Source organism: Vulpes lagopus, chromosome 21 (genome assembly GCF_018345385.1).
Source record: "Vulpes lagopus strain Blue_001 chromosome 21, ASM1834538v1, whole genome shotgun sequence".
NCBI lineage: Eukaryota > Metazoa > Chordata > Mammalia > Carnivora > Canidae > Vulpes > Vulpes lagopus.
Genome location: NC_054844.1, coordinates 44,740,799 through 44,761,799, shown reverse-complemented (window position 1 = coordinate 44,761,799; position 21,001 = coordinate 44,740,799). Strand labels below are relative to the sequence as shown.

Here is a 21,001-nt window from a genome sequence, read left to right as displayed (position 1 = left end):
GGGGGCGCGGGACGGGCCGGCGCGGGCCCCACGCAGGTGCGCGTCTCCGGGTTACTAATGGCCGAGGCGGGAGCCGGCAGCTGGCTTTGGGGGCGGCGGGGGGCGCTCGGTTCCCGGGACTCCCACCGCGCGAGCGCACCCGCGCCCCACCCCTGGCGCCGATTTCCAGGCGAGGGGACGGAGAGATGCCAAGGAGGCAAACAGCCCCGTAAATTAGGGACCGGGTGGAATGCCGGGGAGTCTCCGAGGTAGGAGGGAAGAAATATTGTAAGGCGGGGAGGGATGGGGGGCAGGGGACTGGAAGCAGCTGCCAAAAAGAGAGGAAGAGGACCAGAAACCTCACACAAAGGCAGTTTGGAAGAAGAAATCGGTTTTATTCCTCTCTGCACACAGCAGGATGTGAAGGTGGCTACTATCTGCCGACTCCAGACCTCTCCGACCCAAACACGCCCCCTCAAATAAGCCCCGTTACTCGCCCACTTCAGTCTTGGAGAACTGGCAGGTGGAGGGTGGGACGGAAGGCTGAAGTCTCAGGAGGGTTTTTCTGAGACATTTTTGTGGGAAGGTTTGGGTCGAGGGGAAAGATTAGACCCAAGAGTGGGTGTTCCAGCCTCCATCTTCCTGGGGAAATCCAAATCCCAAAGGTTTTCTGAAGAAAGGCACCTCTCTCAGCGGCCTAGGGAGGGAAAGAGCCCAGACCTACTGCCTGGATGTACGGCTGAGGCACAGAGGAGGAAGACCCGAGGCAGGGGAAGTGCATGTGGGGAAGCCGGGGGCCAGAGCCCAGAGGCCAGAGGCCCAGTCATAAATCCGTCCCCCGCCCCAGTTCTGAGCAAAACCCCTCCTTCCCAAGACTAAAATGGAGTTTTAGGTCGGGGGACTGGCTTTGCTCCAGGGCACAGCGAGGACGAGCCAGGCCAGGATCCCACGGGTCGTGACGCTGGAGAGTCGAGGGAGTGGGCCAGGGGACAGACGCCGCAGTGAACACTCACAAACCACAGTGGCTCTGAAGCTATGAGCCAGGATCAGGGTAAAGAATGCAGCTGCGACTGAAATACAGAATTCTGTAAGCCCTATCCAATAAAATGTAAATCCCTGCGTCTTCCACTCTGTCCCCTGCCCATGAGAAAACCGGCAATCTTTTTTTTTTTTTTTCCAAGGCTGGAGGACAGGGCAGTAAGAAGGAATGGGAGGAAATGCTGAGGCCACTAAGTGGGGCTGTGGCTGAGCCGGGATATGCCACCCCCACTCATCCTATAGAAAAGAATTCTCTCTCCCCCTCCCCTTGCTAACATATGGGCTGTTGGGAAAAAGGCCCAGTAAAGGCAAAGGGAGGAAAACACTCAGCACATTCTTTCTCCTGCTTTGATCTCAAGTGTAACTGCAGCAAAGGGCACAGGAGTTGAGAAGAAAATATGGGGGGTAGGAGAGCATGAGAGCAAAATCTGGTGTAAAAAGGAAAAGGGTGCTTCCCTTACCCTACGCTTGAATCTGCTGGGAGCTTTACTCCCAGACTGCAAAAACAGTGAGACAGAAGAGGAAGTATACGTGGGGGTTTGGGGAGCAATCACAGACAGAATGGAGATTTAAGGATCCCTTGTGATCCCCGAGATGACCCTGAGAGCATCAGTTGGGGGACTGGATGAGAAGTCACAGCAGACATGTGGATTTTTTGAGGGGGTGAGGAGCCAGGAACAGTGAGGTCTTCACCGAAGGAGTGACCACTTGATCTGTTCTTTGGCTGACTGCAGCACCTGCAGGGACAAGGGCGGCAGTGAGGGGCTTGCCTGGGGCAGGGCAAGGTCCGAGACCGGGGCTCTCCTTCCCCTCACTTGCCTTCCCTGTCCTTAGGAGAATGGCAAATACAAAATCCCCAAGGGTAGAGGGATGGGAAGAAGCTCTCTAAGGCCCTAGAGGGTTGTCAGTTTGGGAAATTCCAAAAAAATTCAAATCCACTGGGGGGATGAAGAGAGAAGAGGTATACCTGGGAGGAAAGAAAAAAACTGGGGGTTACTGGACATATGTTAGAAAGGAGGGGTTACCACATCCAGATGGACTTCTTGGTGAGAATTCCAAATAGAAAACAGAATCCCTCCCTTGCCTCCCGCATCAGGTAGGCAATCTATCCATTAAGGAGCAGGATGGATCTGCAAACCTGCTTATTCTAGGATATGCATTTCCAGCTTAGCCTCATTTGAATAATAAGAAAAGAGAGAGAGAGAGAGAGAGAGAGTGTGTGTGTGTGTGTGCACGCGCACGCACACAGACCATCTGTTTAAGGCAAGCCTCTGCTGGGGAATAAATCACTGAATGAGGCATCAGGCAGGGAGGGTTTGAAGGGTACAGAGCAAGGCTGACAGCCACTGCTCACAGCAAAGTGGGACAGGAGTTGGTGGGCAGGGCGTGTTGGCTGGATAAGGCCCAGTCCTCTGGAATACGAGGGAGCCAAGAAAGATGGGTCTTCAGTCTCTAGACTCATTCAGACTTGGGCTGGGATGGAATGCTACTCCAGCCTCTTTAGTGGCCCCATCCATCCTGGAGAGGAAGAAAGGAGAAAGTCCTACCTGAGACACGGTCTGCTCCGTGAGGGGGACATCTTCACCCTACGGCACAGAGAGACAAACAAACATTTAGCACGGGAGAAAGCTGGAGTAAGACCTGACCGGAGTCAGTAGTGGAGAAGGAAAAGGTGGTCCTTTCAACTGTAGCAGGAGGCAGATGCCCGACTTCTGAGTCCCTTCTAGGTAGGAGAGCCACAGTTTTCTTGGCCAGAGGGACTGTGAGCAGGAAAGGGTCATTTCATCCATCCTCTAAGGCAGGAGGACTTCTTAAAAGATTTATTCCATTCCAAGTAATCAGCAGGTTATCTGATCCTCAACTTGGGGGTGGGGGACCTGATTCCCTAGTCAGAGAAGACCTTCCCTGAATATCAATATCACCAGGGAAAGGATGAGGGGGAGCCAGGGGTAATTTAATGGATCCCGCAAGGCCTGATGGGTAACGACAGCATGTTAATTTGAAGAAATAAACTGCTGCAACAGCAGCCTGAGAAGGGGAAGGCGGGAGTGGGGGGGACCCTCTCTCTTGCCACATAGAGACATATGTTAGAGGAGAAGATTAAACTATGCAAATGGAGCCCACGGCAGTTAAGGGAGAAGATTTCCCATTACCCGGCACTGTCAGCCTTCACTCTGTGGAGGTCAGAGCTGGGACATTCCATGAATGGGGAGATTTGCTTTGCTCAAACACCTCTGCACCCCAAAATTTACTGGTGGGCTCTCCCTATACCCACCATTATCTCCCCAGTGGACTTGGAGACGTCTGTGGTTAACTCAGAGGCCCCTTTTGGAGATTACTACTACCAGGAGAGGACTGAGGTTCTGGCAAATAAATGCTTCCTGAGAGAGAGGTGCTGTCCTCACGTAAGAGTTTAAGACAAGGAAGACACTCCTCTGCCTCACCTGACTGGGATCCGTCCCTAAAGGGAGTAGAAGTCAACCTCAAGCTCCTTTATAATTCCAGACACATTAATATCAAAGTTTCTTTTATTCATCATTGAGTCACTTAAGGATGTATTAAATGACCCTCTGTGCAAAGACTGTAAGGGACGCTAGGTATCAGGTAAAGGGGCAAAAGTATGCAGCTTCTGCTTCCTCTCTTTGAGACCATGAGAATTTGAATGGGAAGGAGGAGGCCATATGGATTCTATAAGCCCTAACCTTCGTAGGCATTTAGCAGGTCGGCCCTGGAGGGTGAGTAGATGGGGGAAGAAGGGGAGCACACTCCTGCTTACCCTTAATGCCACCCGGTGTACCACTTGCTGGGGATCACTCTCTAGGATCACCCTAAGAAGATAAAGAAGAGACCATCATTCACTCTGTCCTATAAGACAAACTCATTCACTGTATGGAAACTCTGGTCACTCAGGCCACTCGCCTTAGGACAGAGGCAATTACTCCATCCCCTCACCCTAGATCCAAGGCAGGTCAGAAAACTCACCCTCCATCTACAATTTCATCCACGGCCAAGAAGAGCCCCTCCATGTTCTCCAGCAGAGCTCGCTTTTCTACATTTTTCCTGAGTCCCCAAGAGAAGAGAGAAAAACCAGCTTGTGTGTAAAAGGAACCCTAGGACATTGTTGAGTTGGAGATCCAAAACTAGACCTATAAAATGTCTCCACCAACCACACAGACTAAAAAGTAAATAAGAACTTTTTGGCTTATCCACTCTAAACCTCTTCTTACTCTTAGTTGCTAATAAGTAAGGATCAGGAATGTCAGGAAAGAGATTCAAAGAATATAGGCAATTTCTGATTATTCAAGGGTTGATTATCCAGCTAGTTTCTTCCCTACCTACCGCGATGCTGCTAGTGACACTGCTCGTAAACACTGACATCACTGGGTGGAAAAAAGGAAATAAACAGCTAAACTCAATCTGGAGGTGGCGGGAGGGTGGAGAGGAGTTGAGTGCAAAGTCTATTTGTACTTCAGCTCTGACAACCCTTCTAAGCCTCGCTCCACTCCCCCCGCCTCCTCCTCCCTCACCAGCTCCTCTCAGGCCTTGAAAAGAAGCCCAACTAGGGGGCTGGGAACAGTCGGGCCCTCGTCCACCAGCCTTAGATCCGGTGGTTGTGCATGTGGCCAGTCACATCCGTCAGTCTGACTCTTTCACTAGATCACTGAAATGAAGTCTATTCATTCACCTGGCTAAGAAATAAATCATCCCCTTCCTGAGGAAATCTGAGCCATTCGCCCTGCTGATTTTGTGGGGCTGAGAGCGCCTGCTGTTCTGCTCCGGATGGCGGATGGCTGTCTGTACTGGGTTCACTTGGGAGCTGCTGGGGGAATGAAGTTCAGAGCCCTGGATGTTTTCAGGAAAAGTATCTTATATCTCCTCTGTTGCCCGTCTACATGGGGAACAGGGCTGCTGGGGAGGTGGAAAGGGAGGGGAAGGTAAATGGCATATTCTTCCTGTTTTAAAGAAGGGAAAATCTAAGGGCTAAAGTTAAAAACTGGGAGCGCTGCCTCCTTTCCCAGGGTACTGATGTTACATCTGGGACATTCCCCTATGCTTGCCCTTTCCCTACCCTCTAATGAGGTCTAGGAAAGCACCATAAGGGTGCTCAGGACTCTGACAGAGCCACTGGGTAACATGAGAGTAGACAGACATTGCTCCTCCCCGTCCCCGTTCTTAGGAGAATTATCCCACAGGAGGGACATACTTTCCATCCAGTCCTCCCCATCAGTGCGAATTACTCTGAAATAATAAGCCTCACTTCTCAAGGTAAATCAATTCCCAGGAGCCTCTGCTAATTCCCCCCCAAATCCCTGGGCCTGATGAATATGACTTTCTCTCCCCAACAGATGTCAAGAATGGCCTGCTCACCTCAGCATCTGGCTCAATGAGTCAAAGAGGCAATTCAGAACAGCCATGAGCATCAGCTGTTGGGAGACAGAAGAAGCAGAAGGATAAGGTTCAAGGCCCTGAAAACTGCTACCTGAACACAAAACTCACTAGTTCATTAAGCGTCAAAAGACACAGGCTTTCTTTCACAAAGGACCAAAAGCATAAGGTGAAGACAGAGCAAAACAGAAGAGGACCTGTGAGTTCTCACAGAAATAAATTCTGCTATACGATCCCACAATTTGAGGTCTGTCTTTGGCCAGACTGTTCAAACTTTCCTATCATAGTCCCCAACACGTCTTTACCAACTCTATATGTGTCACCCAGTATCTTAGGTAAAGAAGTCATTGACCAAACAATAGCTCAGCTCAGAGTCAGTGGAAGGAGCATGGCCTTTTGGAGTAAGATAGACCTGGGCTTAAATCCCAGCTGAGCCATTTCTAAATGTGTGACCCCGGGAAAGTTATTAGGTTGAACCATATGAAACTGCCACTTCTGTAGTTCAACAGTGGCCATATGCACGGAATTTCATTACATTCCTCATGGCTTGGTTGCCTCATCTATAAAACAAGGGCACAGGGCAGCCTGGGTGGCTCAGCGGTGGAGCGTCTGCCTTTGGCTCAAGGCATGACCCCGGTATCCAGGGATCGGGTCCCGCATCAGGCTCCCCGCATGGAGCCTGCTTCTCCCTCTGCCTAAGTCTCTGCCTCTCTCTCTCTGTATCTCTTACGAATAAACAAATAAAAATTTTTAAATATATTAACCCCAATTTGACCCACCCTAGTAACTCTTTTTTAAAAAAAATATTTATTTATTCATGACAGAGAGAGAGGCAGAGACACAGGCAGAGGGAGAAGCAGGCTCCACGCAGGGAGCCTGATGTGGGATGATCCTGGGACCCCGGGATCACGCCCCGAGCTGAAGGCAGGTGCTCAACCACTGAGCCACCCAGGTGTCCCAAATAAAATCTTAAAAACAAAAAAGAAAGGGCACAAATGCCCATAACCCAGAAGTGCCATAAGATAGAAGTAACAAAGCACTTAAAGTAGTAAGAGCTTCAAAAGAGTTGGTTCTCTCAAACTAACTTTTGCTTCAAATTATGTGGGGGCTTATTTCTACTTATCTACTCCTGCAGACATTGCACCTGAGGTAAGTAGCCTTTCCTGTGCACAGGCAGCAGGTTAGGACTGTACCCACAGTCTTCTCAATTTGATCCATTCAGGATGTATGGCTTCATTCAACATGACCCCAAATATTGTCTAACTCATCCAAACTCAGTTAGGTGTGCACCCTATGTAGCAGGAGGAAGCATCCCTCCATCCTTGACCACACCTCAGAAATCCATCTTTTATGGATGCCTGGGTGGTTCAGTCAGTTAAGTGTCCAATTCTCAATTTTGGCTCAGGTCATGATCTCAGGGTCATGAGATCAAGCCCGGTATTAGGCTCAGTGCTCAGCACAGAGTCTACTGGAGATTCTTTCTCCCTCTCTCTCTGCCTCTGCCCCCCACACCCCCACCACTTGCGCTCGCTTTCTCTCTCTCTCAATAAATAAAATCTTTTTAAAAACCTCATATTAGCCCCCCACTGGGTGTAGACATTACTTAAATAACAAAACTGAAAGAAAGAAAGAAAGAAAGGAAAGAAAGAAAGAAAGAAAGAAAGAAAGAAAGAAAGAAAGAAAGAAAGAAAAAGAAAGGAAAGGAAGGGAAGGGAAGGGAAGGGAAGGGAAAGAAAAGAAAGAAAAGAAAAGAAAAGAAAAGAAAAGAAAAGAAAAGAAAAGAAAAGAAGAAAAGAAAAGAAAAGAAAAGAAAAGAAAAGAAAAGAAAAGAAAAGAAAAGAAAAGAAAAGAAAAGAAAAGAAAAGAAAAGAAAAGAGCAAGCAATTGGGGAAAACGTCCACTCTAGGCTGATTTGCTAGGCCACATCTGTGAGGTCAACAGTGATCTCTCACAACTTCTTTACCCCAGAGGGACGTGGCACTCCTGGGGTCCAGACCCAATGACTATGTCCTGCCTTTGGTTTAGGAAGTGGGATCAGAGAGAGCGAAGAGGAGTGGGATTCTCACCTCATTTTCGTAGGAGCTGCCAATCACATAGAAATAGAGATCGATACTGCTCTTGTATACCACCGTCAGGCCTTCCAAGAGGGCGATTTCACCTGGGGAGGGGGAGAAAGGGAAGGTGGAAATAGTGGGTGGCCTGAGATCAGGAAGTAAGACAGGAGTTGCCACGAACCCCTGGTACCCAGCTCTTTGGGCTTAAGTAAGTAAGTCATAACAGCCCCCAAAGACCAAAGTTCGCCTGCTCTTTCCTTCTGAGTGGTAGCACAAGAAGGGAAGTACAAACTTGGGGGAATCAAAATGTATCTTCTCCTAACCACCTCCCCAACAACTACCCTTATTTCCCTCCTTGTATAGGAGACAGGATACTAGTCGATCCTTCGGAGGTGAAAATGCAGAGCGGTCACCTTTACAGACTTCCATTTACCTGCCCTAATGGATGCGGTACAATAAGCAGAGCTGCAGTTAAATTTGTCAAGTGAGGCTCATAAATCCAGGGACTAGACAGGTAGCTAACAGCCAACCTTCCAGCACGGTATTCCCGCGTGAGGTACACTCACCTCCCCATTACATTCTGAAGAGTTTATTATATGAGGGGAGGAGGAAAAAAGAGAAAAAGGAGGCAGTCATTTTATCCTTTCTCTGCAGTCCTGCTGCCACCCCCTGCCCACTATGGTTCCCCCAGCACAGGGAGCAGCAAAAGGAAAATGACCTACTGTCAGTCCGATGGGTCTTGTTGAAAATGTTCTTCTCAAAGGCCTTTTGCTCCTTGACACTGGGGTAGGTGTCGTCATAGTACTGGTCGAGGGAAAGGAGATAGGTTGGGTCATTAGAGCTGGGAGCCCAGAATGATTAGTGACTGTGTTTTGCCCTGGATCTTGGATTTCTTGCCTTTAAGGCATGGGGTGAGGGAAAAATACTGGCACGAAGGAAGAACTACGGAGGTAGGGAATGGTCAGTGAGTAACTGAATATAAAACAAAAACAAAAACAAAACTCTCGTAAAGACCCTGCCATAAGCATGCCCACCTCACATCCCTAAGACCCTAAGGACGGAGGCCTGTGATGAAGCTCTACCCCTGTCTGCATTCTGGGAGAGCAACCCTGAGGCCACTCTCATCCAGTGCTTCCTAGGGGCTACCCCATGGCAGGGAGTAGGGAACACAAAAGGCACTAGGGCACAGAACACGCCTTTTAGACCCTCACTCACACTATGAAGCTGAGGAATGGGAATGGGGAAAGGCTGCAAGAAGCTCCTCTAAAGAAAGGCAAACCCGACTCAATCTCTCGCAGATCTCAGCTCTCTTTTCTGCAAACTGAAAGAAGCAGGAGACAGTCGAGCACATTGTTGAGCCCACTCCCAAGCTCTCCCTGGCTGGCAAGGGGTAGAGATACAGGCTGCTAAATCGCTCTGCTCTTTAGGGGCTAATCCGTCGCAGTCAGCTGAAGACCTATGACAGGTCTGGCATTTAGTAACTGGATAACTGTTTCAAAAGGTGTCCTGCATAGTTACATCCAATTACAGGGAGGAACAGCTGGTGAATTCTAAACTAATCTCTACCTGCTGATTGATTTATGCTGTGCTCGCCCGGAGTGAATACACCAGGGACAGAAAAAATTTCCAAAGGAGGGGGAGAATATGGAGGGAGAGGAGAGGGGTGTCCTTCCTCCTCTCTTTCAATAGATCCAAAGTTAGAAACATCACACTGGGAACGTCAGGAGGTAACAAGCCTGGTGGTGACTGCAGACCTAGGGCTGGAACTCTGGAACTGCCAGGAGAATTCCTGGAAAAACCCAGGCAGGGTGACAAAGCAGAAGGAGAGGGGACAGGAGTGACGGGCCTGGGCAACCTGCTTCTCACACCCAAACACTGTATTGTTCAGAAACCAAGGTTCCCAAGCTTTTCCCTGCTCTGGTACAACAAAGGAGGTCAGAATCTGTGGGAGGCAAGTATGGAAGCAGGGCAACCAAGACACAGAAACGGTTTTATCTGGAGTAGGCACAAGAAAGAAGAATTCTCAGAATTATAGCATCAAGGACTATGAAACAGGGGCAATCCCAAATCCAAATTTCAAAATAAGTCTTTGTCTTGCTCCTAAATGAATTTCAAAGGGAATCTCACCTTGGCAAAAAGTCGATCTCCATCATTGTCCAGAATCAGGATGGCTTTGACAGTATACAGGGAGGGTTCCTGAAGAGATATGAACATACCTTCAGTCCTGAAGGCTCCTGCCACCCCTGGCAAACCACGTATCTTCCCCTAGTCCCAGTGGGGCTGCAAGGGGATACAGAGGTGCCTCCGTAGTATGTCCCCTATCCCCTATCCCGAATGGTTACAATTAGACAATCCCCACGGAGAACGATCAAGTGATGAATGAACTGAATGGGGGGGGGGGGCTTTCAACAAAGGACCCTAAAGCAGCATCAGAGAAACAGTTTCTCTGAGCCAGACTCACAGAGGGTTTAATAAAGGTAGGTCATGCTCTTATTTTCAAGTATTATGCTACAGTTATTTTCCAAATTACCCTCTCTCCCTGGTCTCCCATGTGCAGGTAGGTATGGAATGCGACCAGATTAATTAGTAGGCACCGCACGAGGCTATCTGAAAATAGGGTTGAATGCCCTAGTGTACTTGAAGTTTCTGCAGTCCCAATGCAGTAGCAATGCAGAGGCATAAAGCAAGCCTTCCCTACACCACCCACACACCGAGCAGAGGGAAACGAGCACGCATGCGTGCACACACACTCAAACACACCAGTTCTGAATGCAGCCCAGTGAGACATCCATCTTCCAAGACTTCCCCTATGATCCCAATTCCTCTAGTACACCCCCAACCACTACCACTTAACCTGCCAAGACAAAAACCAATCTGAATTTTGGAGGAATTAAGTAGTAAGAAAAGGATCTACGAAGCCTGGAGCCTGGATATAATGAGCAAGAGGGGAGTGTTCTTTTACTACCAAAAATCAAATTTTGAGGATAATAGCTCTCATGAAGGAACTGCAGCCTCAGCCTTAATGGTTACACTCAAACAAATGCAAAACATAGCACTTTGCAAAAGCTCCTCTACTCCTGCAACTTCTAGGGAACCAGCTAACAGAAGAGGAAGAGGAAGGAAAGGGAGGCAGTGTGATGTGTATGGAAGGGTCTGCAGGCTCACATTCCTCGAATTTCTTTCTTTCATTCTTTCTTTTTAAATATTTTTTTTAAGCAGGCTCCACGCCCAGTGTACTCACAACCCCAACATCAAGAGTCGCGTGCTCTGCCAACTGAGCCAGGTGGTGCCCCTCACATTCCTTGAATTTCTAATCAACATTACTTACCATTGCTATCCCTCCCCTGTGCTATGAGAAAGGGCTGTTGCTTTGCTGCCTCCCTTTCCTGGCCTTACTTAGGAAACCCGCAGTCCTCACAGGGGCTAAATATAACCTCCAAGCATGTGTTTAACAAAGACCCAAGAGTGAAGATGGAAGAATTATTGCCAAGGATCCTGAAACTGCAACCTCTACAAAGGTAAACTGTCCCATGAGGCTCCAGGAGGTTTATGGTTCCACGAAAAGAATCAACCGTACCTCGGGGAGTTAAGAATGAGAGTAAAGGGAACCCAGTCTTTTGACAACAGGGTGATGAAGAATGCGTGCTTTCCCCACTTGGAATTCTTGAGAATAGCAATTTTTGTGTTTTGCTCACTGATTTATTCCAAGTGTCCTGAACAATGTGTGACATACACTAAACTCTCAGTACCTGCTGAATGATTAAGAGAATTAATGAAGTTTGAGAATAAAGAAAAACTTCCTGAAGCAGTAAGCATCTAGGGGACCCTCTTATAAGTAGACTTCCAGATACAGGGAGACACTCTGCTGTGGCCATCTTGGGTGACATTACTACCAATTTCTCTCTCCTCTGATAAACACTCCTCAGAGACGCCCACCTATACACACTACCCGCTGGAATAAATACACTGTCTGACTAAGGAACTCTGCGTCTGGCAGAGGGCAGTCCCCCAGAGGATCATCTAAAAGGTCACAAGTAGAGGAGCTTTCCTAACTCTTGAACCCCACAGAAAGCTCTTCCTATAAAGCAGGCTCGATTCTATCGCAACTGGATCCTCAATTCATCAAAAAGGGAGACACCAATGGGAGCGAGTGTCCTTAATAAGAGGAAAAGAAGCCCACAGGGAAGGAAATTCACAAGAGATCATTTTCCCTACAACCTCTTCCCTGGAAATCCTTGGCTCTGTTCCTCTCTCCACATTCACAGGAACACTAGAGAGCTTCCTAAAGGTTTACGCTGGGCACTGATCTGGCATCGGTGACTGGTTCCTGCAGCCACAGACTCTGGCATCCCTAGAAAGAATGGGATGGATCCCAAAGAAAAGAAAGACTCTCTTAGCCAATGGGGTACGAGTGCCTACAACTGCTGGCAAAGGCAGAAACAGATCCCTGGGCTAACCCCAAAATAGGAACTGGATCTCTGTGGGAAGGATGAAAGACGGGCAAAGGCAGGCAGGGGAAGACCAGACCCAGCCTACCAGCGCTCTCAGGAGGGCAGAGGCGCTGGAGAAAAGGCTGATCATTTCAAACTTCAAAGGAGTAAGCACACGAAACACAGCCGAGAACTCAGCCCCGAGTGGAGAAGCTGCTTCAGTTCTCCACCGTGCACAGCGGGAGCCAGCAGCTTCTCCTTTCCTTCTCCTGCCACGTCCCGACTGCCGCCGGGGGGCCGCCACCTCTCAGGGGTGGGGAGGCCACGAGTTCCTCTCCTACCATAAAACCAGCCAGTTTAAAGGCCCCAGAAGCCATTACTGATAATGTAATTTCATCTTAAGTTTTTGCAAAGGGCAAGTTTATAAATAACTCCTGGCTATTGAGAAATGGGCCTCCCGGACAAGGGACTAGGCCCGACCTTGTAATATATTAAATGCCGATGGCTGAAAAAGACCCTACAAGCTTAGGGCCATGTTCAAAGGACCTTAAAGGTCTATTCTTCCCTCCCATTCCCCAATGTGTAGCTGCTAGAAAGCTTTCGAGACAAAGTTCTGTGATGCACTGACTTTCAGAGAGCCACAGCCTGAGTGTATAACAGAACTTCACCTCAAATGCTAATTGTGCCTGGGAACGACAGGCAGGCAGGCTGGCTTGTGGGAGGTTGGGCGGCTCAGACACAGATTTCCTTGTATGTTTTTATTATCAAGAGAACTAGACCGGGCTCCTCAGGAGAGCTGAAACAACACGGAACAAGCAACCAGCCTGCTGCAAAGGCCTCTCTGATCTCAACCGGAGGCTTTCTGAAGCCTGGTGGAAAACCATCTCCCAGCACCCCCGCCCCCGGCAGAGGGGACAAGCCGGGGCCGCCGTTCCCAGTGCTGCCCCCTGGGGGCCCTCGAATGACCTGCAGCTTTCTCAGGATAACAGCAAAAATCTTAAAAAGGCAGCTCTGCATAAAAGCTCTCTAATTGTGTGTCTCCTAAGTCAAACTAGGAGAGATGGGTTCTGAAAAAGCACCGAATTAAGTCAGTTCACAACGTACACAGTAAGAGGGCACCCTGGGATAAGATCACGAAACGCCACCAGAAGGGCCTGGGATTGCAGCAGGCAGACAGGATATTTGAGGGCTAAGCCTGATCATTTAATTCACGGGGGTGGGGTGGGGTAGGGTGGGGGGTGGGTACGACCAAGAAGCCTCTGTGGAGTTAGAGGATGCCATCCACGCGGCTGGAAGGACACAAGTAAGAATCCGGCTGAGATTCCTGGAAAGTTCTTCATTTTCCACTTATAAAGAAATCTTTATGGCCATGCCAAAAGTAATACCCTGGCTTGGCAATAGGTCCTAAACAACAAGAAACAAGATGCTCTTCCCTCGACCCTATTTATAACGTAAAACCAAAACAGGATACCGCTCCCAGCTCCACAGAGCTAAGCAGGTATTGCTCCCTGATTCTGTGCCAACTTCTTTAAAATGAAAAGCTCCTCTGGGGTTGAGGGCTTCAATTTGTCAGCCACGACCCAAGGGACTTCAAACGAAAAGAATTAGCTCAAGGCTTCGACAAGGAAGCACAGTGTTTACACACTACCCAAAGGTTTGCTTGGATTCAAGCATAACTCAGGAGAGACTAGGAGCCACAGGTACCAGAGAACGGAACCCAGATGCCATGAGACCAGGTACTGGCTATAAAGAGGAAACCGAACACGAGTCTTAGGAAGGAAGAAGTGACGTCAGGAAGAGACACCTAGAGAATCTTCCTACCTGACACAGATACAAAACGTGAAAGCGCAGCGACTGCCCACAACTCATGACCTACAGGAGAAAATGTCTCTCAACACTTAAAATCCTTTGTTATAATCTGGGTCCGCCATTAACTCAAATTCTACCTTTCTTGGGACTCCACTGCTTCATCAGAGAAACGAGAGGCCTGACCCAGATCAATTAAAGTGAATACCTTAAGTTACAGCAGACCTCTTGGGTAAGCTGGTGAAATCTATGCACCCTGTTCCCAGAAAAATATACATTCACAAACTTTTATGATTTCATGGAGCTCAGTTAGAATTAAATATGATACTTGGTGAGGATAATAAGATCATGTGGAGAGGGGAGGGGAAAATAAGGGGAAATGAGTGATACTTTTGTAAATCACCCCCCTTTCCTCTGCCTGGCACCAAATCATGATTTCAACAAATATGTGTGTGGCCTTCATAAATTAATGAATATGACTGAGAAAACCAACGCAGCCAGCAGGGGGAGCAAAGGTCAGCACCTTTCAATGACTAAATTTGGCGGCTATGAGACAGGAAGGACAAAGATAACCAAGCCCAAGCTCTTCAGGAATGCAAAATTTTTTTAATATTTTATTTATTTATTCATGACAGAGGGGGAGAGAGAGAGAGAGAGAGAGAGGCAGAGACACAGGCAGAGGGAGAAGCAGGCTCCATGCACCAGGAGCCCGACGTGGGACTCGATCCCGGGTCTCCAGGATCTCGCCCTGGACTGCAGCGGTGCTAAACCGCTGGGCCACCCGGGCTGCCCAGGAATGCTAAATCTCAAGTCCTCTCTTAAAATTCAAAAAGCCGGGAGCCTGGCTGGCTCAGCTGGTTGAGCAGGCAACTCTTAGTGTCAGGGTTGTGAGTCTGAGCCCCACATTAGGCCGAGAACTGATTTAAAAAAATTTTTTTTAGAAAGTCGATCTGCGGGATTTTTCCCCGGGGGCCACACAGTAAAATCTCCAACTACTATGAAGGTGAAAGAATTACAGAAACGCAGCACTGGCAAGAGGAGGTGAACAAGCAGAAATCAAAGTACCCGCACCCGGGGCCTGACAGCAACATTGGAACCTCCTGCCTTCCCAGGTCTGTAACCCAAGCGCCCTCATTTAAATACCATTCGGTAAAGGGAAAAATCAAGTGGAACTAGATGTACTTCTGCCGAGTCCTGGTTACGATCATGTCTAAGGCTATCCGTGCCCCCGCCCCGTCTGCTGGTCTGAGAACGAGCTGACAGCCTCTGTGCTCACCTTACCGTCTACCAACCCAGAATTCCAAGTCACACTCGGAGGGTCACTGCTACCCTCTGCCCCGGTCTGTCACCCTCTGAGACGTCCACAAATAACAAACGGAGTTGAAGGAAGTCGGCAGAGCGACCCAAAGCTGTGGCTCTAGGTGGGGACTATCTGCCTTGCCCGTGTGAAAACGAAACAGCCGGAGAGACGTGCGCTTCACCTGCAGCCTGTGATTTAGGTCACAGGGCAGAAAAGACTTCTGAAACGATGGGCGTGGTCTAACGCCAGAAAACCCCCGAAAGCTAGGAAATGTAAGGAGAAGAGAACTCCTCTAATAATGTGACCTGAGAGCGAGCCTCTTCTGTGGGGAATCAGGCAAGACAGACGTGAGAAGGCCTTTGCCAGGCCTGGCACCTCCTAATGCGCACGTTCCCCAGGTCCGGCCCAGCGGGGTCAGCGGCCCGCGGGCCCTCTGCGCTCGTCCGCCTCATCACTCCCCACAGGAGGACCGGCAGGCACAGATTCCTTATTCCTGTTCGACCCTTTATCTGCTTCTCGACCTCCCCTTTCCGTAACTAGTCGTCTTGTCAGTATCCTAACCCTAACCAAGTCGGGTCAGTGGAGTAAAAAACAGTAGCAAATATCTAGATGAAAAAGACCCTAAGCCTGCCACTAGCCTCCCTCAAATAACGGGATCATTGCATTCATCCTCTGCCTCACAGGGAAGACCTGGCTTCTCAAAGACCTGGCTTTCTTCACATGGAGACCCCCTCCTCCTCTCTCGACCGTGTGACAGCTCCCCTAGACCTCTGATATAATTTATACCTTGCCAGGGACCAACTCTTTCCCACCACTGTGAAGGAGAGGGAAAAAATATATATAAATACGTCGGAAATCTATAACGAGGTCTTCTTGGAGGGCAAGACATGGAGAGAGTTAGAAGCAGCGTCAATTGCTCTTTGGGGGTTTTAGTTCAAGCCGAGGTCTGCTTCCAGCAATCAACCATTAAAACAAGCCGGCCAGAGTAACAGCACAGTTTATTCTGATCATTTAATTTGAAGTGTCAATAAATTAAACTTCAATCAATTAAACTAGGTGTGCAATAACCCAGATGGACACCCCGACACCAACATAATCACAATAAAAATTTTTATGGCTGCCAGGGACCTCACCGGGGGCAGTGCTGGCACTGCTTGCGCCCTCGCTGAGAAATATATCTCCACAGTGCAGGAACGAGGAGATTGCTTCTTCTAACGAAATGGAGGGGCCAGGCACCGGCAAGGACGCAGCTGGGAGAGGGGCACAGGGGACTGCCAGGAACGAGATGGGAGTGCTTTGGGGGCTTAATGTAATTGATACCTTTGCCCAGAGCAGGGGGAGGGGGCATTTAGGCCAAGTACCTCTACTGTTAGTGCCAAAGGAATTTAACAAAAGCCCCATTAAGATGATTCAGGAAGCGAAGGCCACGGAGCAATATCAACCTTTAAGTCATTGATGTATTCCGCATAGTTTCCTCCTCCATATATACGCACCCTCTTGTGCACTCTGGATGCCCTGATTTTTGAATGAGGCTTAGAATTCGGGATTTGGCCACTGTAGAATAAAAAAATGTTACTAAAGGGAGAGAAAGGGTAGAACTAAGTCTGGTCTGAAAAACACTGGAAAAACGCTCAAAGTGAATCTAGAGAGGATGAGGAAAAATGAAACCTCTGAGGAAAGATTTAAGGATCTAGACTGCTAGAGTAATTCATTGGAGGAAAAAAAAAAGGTAGAGGAGGAAGGGGTAAGTCATTATCTTTAAGATTTCATTGGTTATTAATGGAGAATGGTGACCCGCAGAGATCCCTCTCCATTCACAGCGAAGAAAGGAAGAACCAGCAGAAAACAGCAGGAGAGAGGAAGCCGAGTCCAAAGATGCAGGCTGGGAGCCCTATAAAGCACTGGGAAGAGAAGGCGATGAAAGGGTCTCTTTCCTTAGAGACCACCAGAGGACCTGAGAAAAGATCAGACAAATCTGCTTGAAACCTAGGGCCAAGTTACCTAACTCAAGAAAGAAACGTGACCCACTGTAAAGTACCTAAATGAAGGGCACCTACTGGTAATTAGAAATCCCCATAATCAGATCAAATTTCGGCAGATGTTTCTTCTTGACCCCCTCTAGATTTCCCTTCCCTTCTCAATATCCTATGGCTGTGAGCCTCGCAGAGGTGGGGAAAGAAGAATATACTTTGATGAGATTTCCCCAGAGGTCCAGAAACCTGGAAACAAATGTGAAAGGAGGAAGCCGACAAGAACTTTAGAAGGTGTCTGCCCTGTTTGAGGAGTGGTTTGTTAAATATTATCACGTTACGGTAAACTCTAGTTCAGGAGAGACCTAAGGTAAGATCCATGGACTCCTCATACTTTTCACAATGAAGATGGGAATTTAAGTAATCAGATGCTGCTGGGTAAACAGCGGAGGGGGTGAGGTTTAAAAGGACCAATGCAGGAGGGTGATTCTGAGTCCAATGGGGCTCAATTTCTTGGGCCAATTCGTGAGTGTAAAGAGAAATAAAAATTTAGGAAGTATCACCTGATTTTCAACTAGGGTTCCTCATCCGAAGCACCGAATCCTAAAAACTATTTAAATGACTACTTTTTTCTAACTTCTCCCAAGGATGGTACAAACTAGTACCATTGTGGATACAGAGAAGTTGATTCATTACATTAATGAATGCCTTAGGGCTTCATTCTCTCCTAGAACTCTGGTTGAGAAAAGGCTGGAACAGTGAGAAAGATCAATAAATTATTAATTGGAGGCCAAAATTATAATGAGATTGTAAAGAGCAAAAAAAAAAAAAAAAAGTCTTGGAAAAAGGCTAACCCAGAGGAGGGAAAATACTGGCTTATTATCGTAAGACCTCTGAAGACCAGCACACGTGTTGATACCTATTAGTACTTTGTCCCCAACAAAAGCTTTACGTAACTGAGGTTTAAAAGTACGATTCTGCATACTAAAGAGGTACAAAGTCCACGATGAGAACACCTACAGTAACATGAGAGAGAGAGAGAGACAGTCTGGGAGGATGACGAATCAAAATTTAATCCCAGTTTTGACACGTGCTTCCCTGAGCAATCCCTTTCCCCTGTAATTCGGTTTCCCCTAACTCCATTACGTAGATTTCCCATGACGAAGCATCAGTGTGGTTTTAGAACCAAAGTTCTGGGATGCTTGAGGAGGTTTGAAGGGATGTGTAAAGCGGCGTCGTAGGTACAGATCAAAATGGATCTAAGGAAGCAGCAGATTGCAGACTTCACGGAGGAAGCGGAGGCTGAAAACCGAGGTAAGGGAAAACGTGAGGCTTTCACACACGCCTCCTTCCCCTCACCACTACACACCGATCCCTCGTTAAGAGGGCTCCCAGGACCCTGTCCTCACTTCTCGTACCTTTTCAGCAGGCTCCCTTGTAAACTGATGGACGAGCGCATTTTAAAATTTTCTAAAGATTTCCGAAGAAATCAACTCCCTGGAGTATATCCTACTGTGTGTAAACAATATTGGCTCGGGGACGCCCGGGGGGCTCAGCGGTTGAGCACCCGCCCTGGGCCCAGGGCCTGATCCTGGAGACCCGGGATCGAGTCCCCCATCAGGCTCCTGCGTGGAGCCTGCTTCTCCCTCTGCCTGTGTCTCTGCCTCTGTCTCTCATGAATAGATAGATAAAATCTTTAAAAAAGGGAATACTGGCTAACTGCCTGGTGCAAAAAAACATCTTATTAAAAACTACTCAGGGCCTGCCTGGGCTCCTTGGTGGAGCCCGCGACTCTTGACCTGCAAGTCACAAGTTTGAGCCCCACACTGGGTGTGGAGATTACTTAAAAAAAAAAAAAAGTTAAATCTAAGAATTTTGCAAGACTCAGATTCCAAGCCTTGACCGATCCGTACAGTCTGAAGGAGCTATCCCTATCGTTGCCCTTTTGGGGGAGAAGAACTAAAGCCCGTCATTCCGGACGTGTGCATGTGCTGGGGCTGGAGGAACAGCCACGGGAGACACCGTCTCTGGGAAGCGGCTGGAATTCGGCTCCATCACGGGGGCACCCGGCGCTCACCCCGGATCCTAAGGGCGAAGGAAGGCGCCCGCGGCCTCTAGAGGAGCCAGGGCATGACGTCCCGGGTCGTGACGCGGAGCCCCCGCAGGAATCCTCCGGCCCAGTTCTCAGGAAGACGCAACGGTATTTTATTGGTTCTAAGAAGCAGAAGGGATCCTCGGGGCGAGGAACGCCCGCGCCCCTTTAGCCCCCGAGACTGTCCCGCACGCGGAGGGCGCGTGAGCACCGCGCACCCTGCACCGGGGGCTCCTGAACTCTTGGTGGGGAGCGGAAAACAAAACAAACAAAAAAAAACCACCCCCAAACCGGAGAAGAGCAGGGGGGCTCCGGGGTCACGTCCCCAGGCCGCGCCGGGCGCACCAGGCGTTCCAGAGCTGCGGTGGGACGCGCCCGTGACGACACACCTACACCGCGGGGCCGGGGGGATGACGTCAGAGGGAGGCGTCTCGGGGCTGTGACGTAATCCCCCACGGAGGCCGAGCGTGGCGACCCCGAGGGCCCCAGAGGCGGGGCCCGCGCGCAGGGCCGCCGCCCAGAACGCCGAGGGGGCGCGCCCCGAGAGGCCGCGGCCCCGCGCGTGGACGGCGCCCGCGGCCCTCGACTTCCCACGGGCTCGCCCTCCCGGAAGGGCTCCCCCCGCCCCCCGCGGCCTCAGCGCCTACGGCCCCTGGACTAGGCCGCGCGCTCAGCCCGCGGGCCGGCGGAAGCGTCGGTCCCCGAGGGCCACCCGGAGGTGCCCTGGCGACCCCCGCCCGCCGCGGGCGAACCCCAGCTCCCGGCCCCCGTGGACGCCGCAGCCGCTCGGCCGCCCCTCCGGCTCCTACCAAGATCAGCGCCTCCATCTTGCCCCGCAGCTGGTGCCGACGTGGAGCCGCAAAAGCAACGCCGCCGCTGATTGGCCCTGCTTCCCCGCTAGGCCCCGCCCAGGGCGAGGACTATTGGATGGTGTCCTACCGGCGCTCGGCCCGCTGGCCAATCAGAATGCTCGCTTGCTGAGCGGAAGCGGACTGTCCAACCAGAAGGCGCGGGCGTTTGACTGCCAGTCTAAACACTCAGTAGAACGCCACAACGTCACGGCTGGAGGGGGCGGGAGGGTCAGGGGGCGGGGTTGTTTCCATGGGGAGCGGAGGAAGCGATTGTGAATCTTCAATTGGCAGAGCGGGGAGCACGTGGTGTCGGCGGCCCGATTTCGCCACTTTGATCGCGCTGCCTTTAGGGGGCGCTGTGTCTCCTTGGCGCTCGGCGCGCGCGGCTCCGAACCCACGGCGGCCCCGAGCATCGCTGCGAGAGCCCGCGGGGGGCCCGGGAAGCACGGGAAGCCACGGGGCTTCCAAAAGCAGATTTTCAGGGGTCGCCCGTGGGGGGGGGGGGGCTCAGCGGGTGAGCACCTGCCCTCGGCCCAGGGCGTGACCCCGGGTCACGAGATCGAGTCCCGCATCAGGTCCCTGCAGGGAGCCTGCTGCTCCCTCCGCCTGTGTCTCTGCCTCTCTCTGTGTCTCTCATGAATAAATAAATAAAATCTTTTTAAATAAATAAATAAATAAATAAATACATACATACATACATACATACATACATACATACATACATACAGATTTTCTTTGACCAGACGTGAAACGGAAGGAATGTTGTTAGAGCTTGGAGGCCTGAGAGAGTAGGAGACTAAGGAGCAGAGGGTCCAGGACAAGGAGGGTGCAGGGAGCAGGGTCTGCGGTTTTCCAGTAGGGACGAGCTGTTGCAAAACGAGAAAAGAGAAGTTTACAGAATGCAGGGATTTCACAATATGGAAGGTTTTTTTTTTTTTCTTTTTTTTTTTTATGAAGTTTAGCTTTCCCCTAATCTCCTCCCCCACCCCCTCCCCAGGTTTGTTGGTCCCAAAACTCCTCTTAGGTCAGGGACACCTCTTTGCCATATATTGTCTCTAAAGAGGTGGTTTTTTTTCTCCCCCATTTCTGACAATT

At 49.8% G+C, this 21,001-nt stretch overlaps 2 protein-coding genes across 9 annotated transcripts in view; one reads left to right on the top strand and one right to left on the bottom strand.

Moving 5' to 3' along the window:
- Positions 1 to 353: 353 nt before the first annotated feature.
- On the bottom strand, positions 354 to 19,955 carry COPZ1 (COPI coat complex subunit zeta 1). The gene is made up of 9 exons (XM_041736316.1): positions 19,865 to 19,955; positions 9,585 to 9,653; positions 8,180 to 8,261; positions 7,470 to 7,561; positions 5,386 to 5,441; positions 4,000 to 4,077; positions 3,794 to 3,845; positions 2,565 to 2,603; positions 354 to 1,754 (listed from the first exon to the last, which is right to left on the bottom strand). The coding sequence occupies exons 1-9, from the start codon at positions 19,880 to 19,882 to the stop codon at positions 1,707 to 1,709; spliced, it is 534 nt and encodes a 177-aa protein (XP_041592250.1). The 5' UTR covers positions 19,883 to 19,955; the 3' UTR covers positions 354 to 1,706.
- The window catches only part of NFE2 (nuclear factor, erythroid 2), a 29,969-nt gene continuing 25,547 nt past the window's right edge, over positions 16,580 to 21,001 (top strand). For all 8 annotated transcript variants that reach the window (XR_005984880.1, XR_005984883.1, XR_005984884.1 and 5 more), the window contains exon 1: positions 16,580 to 18,277. The gene's annotated coding sequence lies outside the window, so the exon portion shown is untranslated. The remainder of the gene's footprint in view (positions 18,278 to 21,001) is intronic.

Excerpts from the sequence above, each read along its gene's own strand:
- COPZ1 (XM_041736316.1), bottom strand. Across the intron at positions 8,262-9,584 it reads GAGATCGACTTTTTGCCAAG|TACTATGACGACACCTACCC; the intron begins GTGAGATTCCCT and ends TCCCTCGACCAG. Across the intron at positions 7,562-8,179 it reads CAAGACCCATCGGACTGACA|GTGAAATCGCCCTCTTGGAA; the intron begins GTAGGTCATTTT and ends CCCCCTCCCCAG.